The sequence below is a fragment of the Thalia democratica genome, unplaced genomic scaffold (assembly GCF_965202585.1).
Source record: "Thalia democratica unplaced genomic scaffold, ktThaDemo2.hap1.1 HAP1_SCAFFOLD_1366, whole genome shotgun sequence".
NCBI lineage: Eukaryota > Metazoa > Chordata > Thaliacea > Salpida > Salpidae > Thalia > Thalia democratica.
In genome coordinates this window covers 1-9903 of record NW_028140238.1, presented here as the reverse complement: position 1 = coordinate 9903, position 9903 = coordinate 1, and the positions used below count along the sequence as shown (strand labels likewise).

The following is a 9903-nucleotide window of genomic DNA, read 5'->3' as shown; positions in this document are numbered from 1 at the left end:
AGAAACATCGCTTGTGTAATTCAGAGATAACAGCACAAAAATGTTTGTTCTAGTGGCGCTAGATATTTGTAGCTGGTAAATTACTTTTGTTTACTTTGTGTAATCAACATACACTAAAAAGTATATTTGATGCTTAACAATACTTCTCTTGTTTTATTTTTTTCAATTAGTTGATTTATACATTTGTGCTATGAACTTATTCTATTTAAAACTAAACATAAGAATAAGCTTTTTTCAGGAACTAAAATAGTATTAATTTTTATTTAAGTTTGATTACAATAAAATTTAGATGGAACCAAACATATAAAAAACATTAAAAGGAAACAAAAAAAGTACAACTGTAAATTTAGCCTGTTTAGAATGAGTGGAGAAAGGTATATTTTGTTTACTTTTCTGTTTGTTTTTAAAAAGTGTTGTTTCAGAATTTCAAAAAGTTTTGTTAATAAGCAAATCACACAGATACGAGAAAGTGAAAGGAAAAGTACTGCTGTGCAAGTTTGAACAACATCCAGAAATCAAAAGAAGGTTTTTGGAATGCTTTGATTATGACGTCTTTGGAGACCAGCTTGGCCTCACACCGGAAATTGAAGTAAGATTTATTAGGATATACTTCATAAAAGTTGTTTAAACAGCATGAAATATTCTTTAAGAAACCCTTGAAAATATTTCAATTGATTTAAATCATAAAGTTAACAAACGCACAAATCTAATTATTAATGGTTGATTATAGGTTGTGTCTCGATAGAAAACTTGTATGAGGCTATTATTGTAAGTTATTGTAACTGAAATCTACGTAAAATATAACTATTAAAAAAGCAACTAATGTTCTTAAAACAAAATAATGAATATTTTCTTGAATAAAGGAAAATGTAAAGATGATTCACGAAAAGTACGGTTCAGAGAGAGCAGCAAAAGAATATTTGTACAATGCAAAGATGAACAGGTTAAAGGAAAATTGGTACGAAGTATTAATTAAAACGTTGAAATCTGAAAGTAATGGAGCTAATTCTGATCTTTGTAAAGAACTTGAACTTTGTAAGTTAAGCATTGTTTGTTTGCTATGAGTCAGAATAAAACAAACATTCATTTATAAGTCTTAAAAGTTTAGTTATTAATTGTTTATAAAACAATAAAGTTTTTTATACATTTTAAAAATTTGACTATATATAAAAAATATACTGTATCAAAAAGATCAAGTAAATTTTTTCTTTTCTAAATCTAATTTTGATATTAACTTGCAGCTGCAATGGATTATGAAAATTATGTAAGAAAAGTTTTCAATGAAAAAAAACTGGACAGTAAGTAACTATTTTTTATAAAAGCTTGGCTAAGTTTATAAAAAAAGTCTTTTTTATTAATCATATAAACGAAACTTGGTAATTAGTCTGCCATGAATTTAAATTATAGTTAGTCGTATTCTAATTAAAACGATTCTAAAAATAGTATTAAAGTTTATAGAATAAAAAAACAGACAATCCAGTTCTATCCAAAGTTAAGCAAGCATCAATAAAAAAACTTAAAACATTCAAAAACGCTTTCGGAGAAAGTTGCGATGTTTTCAGTAAAAAATCTTTTGAAGCTGTGCCTAGAATAAAAAAAGACCAAAATTTTCAACGAGCTAATCTTGAAACCAGACGAAGTCAGACAAATCTAAATGATGAAAACAACTTTGAAACTTTAGAACAGTTAATTAGGTAAGTTTTTATTTTTGTTTTTTTCTTGTGAGTAGTTGTTATACATTTTATATCAATATATATTGATAATGTTTTATAAGGTTTATAATAGCAATTTATTAGATAAATAGTTAGTGCTAAAAAAATTACTACTAACTCATTAGAATAAAAAAATAATTATACTTACGAAAGCAAAATGGTATAAGGCATGCTTCTAATACAAAAACAATAAAATTTTACTTTTGTTTTTACTTTATACCGAATTTTACGACTGAAGATTTTTATACAGAGAAATCTATAAACCTTATGTTGTGATTACATAAACTTTTTTTTAGATTTGAAGCAAGCTCCTCTAATCCTTACATTAGTATCTCTGGAGAGGCTGGTTCAGGTAAAACCTTCCTAACGAATATTATTTCCAGAAAGTTCTATGAAAAAGATTTTCTTTGTTTTAATTTGAACCTGAATCAAGTAAGTCAAAATAAAAAGATTAACTTAGGACAGTTCTTAACAAAATATTGTTGCGTTGACTTGATGTTGGATAACAAGGAACTTAAGGTTTTTGTTAATTGGCTAGTTGAAAACCAATCTAGATTTGTTCTGGTTCTCGACGGCTTGGATCAACTCACCAACAAAATTGATTTAAACAAAATGTCAGAAGTTTCTCCTGACCTAAATGAAAAATTTACACCAGGTCAATGGTTGGCATCTATTTTGTCACGTAAAGTTTTAACTGAAACCAAAATTATTCTTACTTCTAGACCTTATTCTCTTACTTGTCTTCGTGGGGATCTTAAACCTCAAAAAATGTTTACACTTGAAGGTTTTAGTGAGGCAGTGCTAAAAGAAGCTCTTAAGTTGTATGTAGATGAAGATAAACAAAAGTTAATTCAAAGCATTATAAAAAATAACAGTTTGGGAGTTATTGCTGCTAATCCTATTAGTTTGTTTCTTTTGACTAAAGTTGTAACTAATGACCAAATAGAGTATAGGAATCTAACACCTTCTAAACTACATGTTGCTGTTTTCGAAAAGTTTTTTTCTACAAAGAATGCTTCAGTAAACAGACAACAACAAGAAAAGATGTTAAAAATTGAAGAGACGTGTTACAAACTGCTGACCAAGTCTAAACTTGTGTTTTCTCAGAATGATCTTGTTGAAGGATTAACTTTAGAAGATTTTGAGAAGTACGTTATGGTTGATGCAAGCGTTATTACTTCTTCATACCAAAATTCAGAAGGTGAAAAACGTCTTGTTTTTACTCATCAAACTTTCCAGGTAAAAACGATACATATAGTCTATTTTAGTTTACTTAAATTTTATTAGTTGTTTAATATTTGTTCGTCTACACAGGAGTACTTGGCTGCAAAATATGTTCTGTACAGCAGCGAGTTAGAATATTTCAAAGTGTTCGTTAAAACTTTTATTCTATCTCAAGATGAGTTACTGCTAATGAAATGGTCGATTGTGCGAAGACTTATGTGCACTATGATTTCAAAGAGCTGTTAGTTTGTAAAAGTTATACTAACTATTTATAAAAAAATAATCGTTTATATACTAAATATATAGATGGTAAAAGTTCTTAACATCTGCTTTTAGTATTTGTATATATTTAGTTGAAAAAAAACTTCAATGCTTTCTATATTTATATTTTCAAGCAGTTTTATTTTTGCTGTGTTTTATGACAAATTTATAATTGTCCTTAGAAACAGTTTTTAGCTGTACTAGATGGTTTTATTAATAAACCATATGCTTTTTTTTTCCTCAAACTGTGGTTATTTGTAGTACACTGTTGTCAGTTTTATTCAGTTTACGAACTTTTATAATAATCTGAAAACCTTTTATCTTCTATTATAAAAATTTTTTTTTCAATTGCTTTGCAGTAAGAGTTGTCTTCATTTGCCATACAAAATGTTGCATTTTTCAAATTCTTTTTTTTTACTCTGCAACAGTAGTAATTTTTTTTTCTTGAATTTCGACAAAAACTTTATATGTAGAATCTCTAGTTATTCTGGTATTTATCATTGTTTTTGTTTGTAGTGATACTTTCTTCAAAATGAAAAGACAACAAGCTTTAATATTTTTGTATGTGTGTTCTTCTTAATTAGTTTTTCAGAGGCTTCTAAGTTTTATAACACTTGTTTCATTTACACTTTTATTTGGGCGTGTTTATACTTCTAGTTTAAGCTTTTGTAATTAGTTTTGCAGTTTAAAATTTTCAATTCAAATTGTTGATGTCTCATTTTATTAGGTTTAGAGAGTTTGCTTTAAAACTTTCAACTAAAAAAAAACATTTTTTTAAAATAATAGTTTCAATTTATTTAATTTTTTAAAATTGTTTTAATAAACTGTAATTTATGTTCTTTTTTATTGTTTGAAATACATTGGTCTTCTTACCTGTTATAAAATTGAGATTATTTGAAATATTTTTTTACTTGGGATTATCTTGTTATAACTCTATCTATAAATAATATTAATTATATTTTATCAACTTCACAGAAATTTTTATTAGTAAACTATATATTATTTTATAGTGTAATTAAGGTTATTAACACTTATTTATTACAAAGTTTGGGTGCTAGCACCTAATCGTGCATACAAAGTTTTTTTTCTTAATATATGTTTATAAAAATTAGGTTTGTTTAAAAAACTTAGCATAAATAGTTAGGCGAGTAAATCCAAACTTAGTAATGTATAAGTGTTAATAAGTCTCAATTATAATTCTGTGTTCCTCTTTAAAGAAAAAATTAGTTTCTGACTAAAAAAAACAAGATACGTTTTGTTTTATCTTGTTCGTTTTTTTTTTGTTTTTGAATAAGTAAAAAAAAGAAGTCTGATATATAAAAGTCTTAAAGTATATATAGCATTATACAGTTTGTCAAGACTAATACGCTGGACAGAGAAAAACTATTTTAAAGTTAAAAAATGTTTTAAGTATATAAAAAGTAATAAATTTTGTTATACTAGATCAGGGGTCGGCAGGCAGTTGGTGGTCGCGGGCCAAATTTCAAGTTTACAAAGTCTTCGCGGGCCGCAGTTTTAATTTTAGTGACATTTGAATAATCTTTTGGTTTTAGTTTTAGTCACACTAGAGAAAAGTTTTACTTTTATTCACCATATCATTTTAAATAACTTTTAGCTATACATAGAATGACTATTTAAATTAAATTAAATAAAATTAGAATAAAATTTACATTGACTAATATACTTAAGTGTTAATATACTATGTACTTTCATAAGCACTTACTAAGTTAAATTTAATACTTTTGTAATTTTACATACTATTTAACTCTCTACAAAAACCAAACTTGAAAGACAATTTATTTGTTATATTATCAACTCCTTTTTTCATATTTCTAAGAATATTAACTTCAAAAAAAAGTTTTTGCGTGTTAAATATTTTACATTCATTAAAAAATTTAGTAATTAGTTAATTTAATAAAATTAATACCTGTTTGTATTATAGAAAGCTAGAACAAATTCTTTAACATAATTAATTCTCGAATACTTAAATAAAATATCTTATTAGTAACTAATATTTTACATGGTTGTCACTTAAAAAGCAAAAATGTCTGAGTTGTATCAAACCAGCCTAAGTTCATTAAAAGTTAAAAATGCTAGGAAATCGTTGTATATCAAGCTCAAGTACCCAGTAAAAATATCATCATCACTAAAAAGTACACAAAGTGTAAAAAACAAGAAAAAACTACAATTAGTAAACTACACTCCAGTCATAAAAACTATTCTGGGAATTCTAAGATTTATTTAAAGTGTTTGAAATAAAAGTTTCACACACATCTGAGTTTTCAAGCTTTTAAAATAGCCTGTTTGTGTAGAAACCCAGTTAAAACAAAGTTTACAACATAAATAAATAACAAAACTTATTAACAGTAAACAAATTACATGCCAAAAAATATAAGTCAGCTGGAATGGACAATTAACTTTCTTAAACATTTTTAACAAAAGTATAAAACTTAATTGAGTCATTAGCGAAGAGAAAATACTCTTTTTTGTTAAGCATTACAGCAATTTTTTATCTGCAATAAGACTTTAAAAATATTAGTTGTAAAATAAAAGACGAGCAACAAAAAAAAATGTTAGTTAGGAGTTACTGCGAGAAACGATAAAAATCAAATCACCAAAGTCAGTTCCAACAAAGCACATGATTATCTTCAGTAACTACAGAATTATCAGAAAAAAGTTGTTAAGGCAAGTTATAAAGTAGCAAAATTTATTATTAATAATGAGATACCGTTTATAATTGAAAACTTTTTTAAAGAATTTTTATTGGCAGTAATGAAATACTTTTGTTTATTTCTTCAATGACAACAAGAAGTCCTATTTAGGAAATGCATTAAGGTTATAAAGCCGCATAAATCAAATTATGACTTTAATCAATATGTTAAGATGACAGCACTGATAGAAAAACTATTGCTCATCAGAGAATTTTTATTAGAGATGTTTTTTTAACTTTGACACTTTAGTATAATTTCTTGGTTTAGTTCAAACACGAAGCACAACAATCGGTGAAATTTTACAAGTAAAGGTGCAATGCACCAAAAGTTTTTAGAAGTGCAATTCCTTCTTTTATTTTTAGTATAAAGTTTAATTAAAGTTTAAAAAGTGTCGTATAGAGTATATCAATTTTAAAAAACACTGTTAAGCTACTTTAGTATATTTTAATAAAGAAATGTTTATTTGCTAAATTTTTTGTGTCAAATCGAAATTTCACTACTTTACATGTGAAAATTGTTTGAAACTCCAGGCTTTTTCAAAAATTCTCAAATTCAAGTTTTTTCCAAAAATTTTAAGCATAAATTTTCAAGTTCAAAGCTTGAACTTGATATATTATAACATATATTATAACTGAAACTAACACTTTTGGTTGAGCAAAACTTACATCATATAATTAAACAATTTGCCACTCTTTTAAGCAAAAAAGCCAACCTGAATTAACAAACATTCCTGATATTTTTGTATACAAAAAACAATTTTAGCCAAAAACTTATAAAATGACTTAGTTGGCCTGAGATTTGAAGTCTTCAAATAGTGATAGTCTGAGTGTGTGTCAATGTTTATAAACTATCCCTAAGTCTAGTTTATATTAATTAGATAGCTCCAAAAAACAGCAAATATATTTATTGGTATGCAAAGCATAAAAGTTAACTTAGTTTGACAAAATCAATGTTTGAAAAATGAAAATGTATACCTAACAAATACTATATTAGTTTATGTCATATATATTGTTATAATTGTGTCTGTACAATTTTGGTTTTACATGTATAAAAAACAAACTTAGAAAATTATGCATAAACTAAACTTAAACTAACTAAAGCATTTTATAAAGTAATTTAAAATATGATATTTTTTAAACTTGGTGTGCATATAAATTAGTTCAAGTGCAAAGAAAACTTCTAAAAAATTAAAATGTGTCAAAACAAAACTTAAATAAACCTTTTTTTTTGTATTTACTATGTTATTTTAAACGTTTTTACACTAGAACATAACATTTACAAATAAAAAATATATAAAAGAAATTTAGGTATTAAAAATATTGGAAAGAATATCTAAGCTATAAAGAATTGACACTTTAGTTAATTACAGTGCATTACTTTTGTACAAAATGGAAAACATTTGCATTTAGTTTATTTGATAAATAGGTATAATATCACTAACTTAATAAATTCAAGCATTCTTTTTTCAGATAATTACTTGCTGTTGTAAAATAGAAGTTATTATGAAACTCAGAAAAATATCCTGTTAAAATGTTAATCTGTCTTTTTCACATTTTTAAATTAAAGTAGCAACTTCTTCTAATTATTTTTAAATGTTATACAGAGACTTAAAACCAAACTAAACAAGTTAAATCAAATTAGCGAAAAAAATTTTACTTGAAATATATTTTTGCTCAGCGGGCCACTTTTACATGCTCGCGGGCCACAAAATTTTCTTTCGCGGGCCGCATTCCATTCAAAATAAAAACGTGCTCGCGGGCCGCAGATTTACCCTTCGCGGGCCGCAATTGGCCCGCGGGCCGCAGTTTGCCGACCCCTGTACTAGATGTTTCTTTTCACTTGGCTTTGTTTAAGCATTAAATAAGAGTATAAAGATTTTAAAAATAGACATAGCACATAAAATAACAATCATTGAATAAATGCAAAGTAGTACTAGAAGAATTTGTTTTTAAATAATCTTTACAATGCTTGTAAAAAAAATAAGATAAACATAACAATTCTTTTAACAAAGTCAGCTAAATTATAAACGAATTAAATCTTAACTTGATAAAAAAACACAGTGTAAAAAATATTCGACCAGAATAACGAACACTTAGTTATATAGATTTACCTTCATTGATTTTTACTTTGTTGCGAATTTTTAATAATCTTGTTACATGATGTTTAGGTATAATGTTTTTTGATTTTTCAATAAAAGTTTTATATTCTATTTTTGCTTATTAATAACTTAACATAAACTTAGGCTTATTTAAGCATGCTGTAAGAACTATAAAGTAGTTTTAGTCAACCCTTTTTTTTTCAGTTAATATCGATGCGAGTAATTATATAAAAAAAAATTGAAAAAAAAACAGCTTTTTTCTTTCCTTATTTCTGTCGTCATTTAAACTTACAAGTACAAAAACTCAAGTGCGTTAATTTCATTCGAAAGTAAATAATAATAAAAAAATCAAGTTGATCTAGCTTACTTAACTTAAAATTGTTTTAATACTGTGTTTCATAATTGTGTATATGTTTTAGAAAAATAAAACTTTAACGTTTTATTTTTTATAAACTGTGCTTCTTTAAAACTAATCCATTATTAGCGTTTAAAAAATTTAATTAAAAAATAACAAAGCTTGTCTATAACAATAGTATTAATAGTGAAAATAGTTTTAAGCTTAGCAGCAGTCAATTGTGAAGTGTTTTGTTAGCTTTGGAACCTTTGCTTTTATGTATTTTTTAGTGAAAGTTATTTGTACAGAAAACTTTGTATAGAAAATAAAAAATGTTTTGTCTTTAAAGGTTCAGCAGTGATTACATTGAAAAGAACGTGGTTTATTGAGGAGTTTTCTAAAAAGATAAATTATACTCTAACACGTTATATCAATAACGTATACCATAAGTTTTATATGCAAGATTGGCAAATAAACGCAAGTTTGTTTTAGTTATTATGTTTGATCTTAATAACTCTTATTTCATAGAATTAAAAAAAAAAATTATTTTGTATACAATTTAAAAAGAAACAGACTGTACGGTTTTTTAATTATTAGCTTTGCTAAAAGTTTCACTTTAGTATTCTGATTTTTATCCATTTATGATTGAAATAATAACTGTTAAATGTAAACACTTTAAACCAACTGGTCATAAATTTTTTGTTTAAATTCTTGTCACTTTAGTCTGGAACTTTTAGTTTTATTAATCACAAATTATCTTTTTAAAGCGTATTTAAAACCAAATTAGAAAGACTTTATAAACTTTTATTAAACGTTTTACGACATTTTTTTGGAAAATAACTGTAACAGTTATAAAATATTTCAAGTTCGTGACATTTTCTCAGACTAATTTTTTAGAACCAATTTGACACTTCTTAGAGCTTTATTACTTTTGTTTTAATAAAATAGTTATAATTAAGTATAATTATACCGTACTGTTTTTATGGGTAAAAAAATTAGTACATTTAAAAAACTTTAAGTCATGATAATGTTAAGAATATGAAAAAATATGTTCTTTCTTTAATAGTTATAGTTTATTTAACACATGGATTTGATTACATATATGGAATATTGTAATTATAAAAACATTAAATCAAGTAAGTAAAATACTGGTTGAAAATTTAGTTCTTCTTATTAGTTAACATTAAATAAGAATGAATTTTAAATTAAAAAAGGTAAACACAAAACAAAAATTTGTAAAAAAATAGTTTCATATATTTTTATTAATTATAAGCAGTTCTCAATAATTAAAATAAGTTCTTACCGGTAAACTAGTTACCAAGATTTAACAACTTTTTTTTTAAACCTATTTTTTTCATCGTATAAAATAGTTTAAACAAAGTTATGTTAAATTTAAAACAGTGTCACAAAAGTTGACCAAAGCAAATTCTTTTTGTAATACATGTCAAGTAGAAAAGCTCAAAACTTTTGTTTAAAACACAGTGTAACGTATTTACTTATAATACATTAAAATACAACTATAGCACTGTCTATTTTATTAAACAATACTTTTTATGATAATAA

The 9903-nt window shown here is 25.3% G+C and overlaps 1 protein-coding gene across 1 annotated transcript; it reads left to right on the top strand.

Moving 5' to 3' along the window:
* Positions 1-360: 360 nt before the first annotated feature.
* Positions 361-3177, top strand: LOC145848373 (NACHT, LRR and PYD domains-containing protein 3-like; the record flags this gene model as incomplete). The annotated part of the gene is made up of 5 exons (XM_082953879.1): positions 361-374; positions 460-589; positions 864-943; positions 2009-2951; positions 3027-3177. Coding segments are annotated over exons 1-5 (1318 nt in total), but the record flags the coding sequence as incomplete, so codon positions are not given.
* Between the last annotated feature and the right edge of the window lie 6726 nt (positions 3178-9903).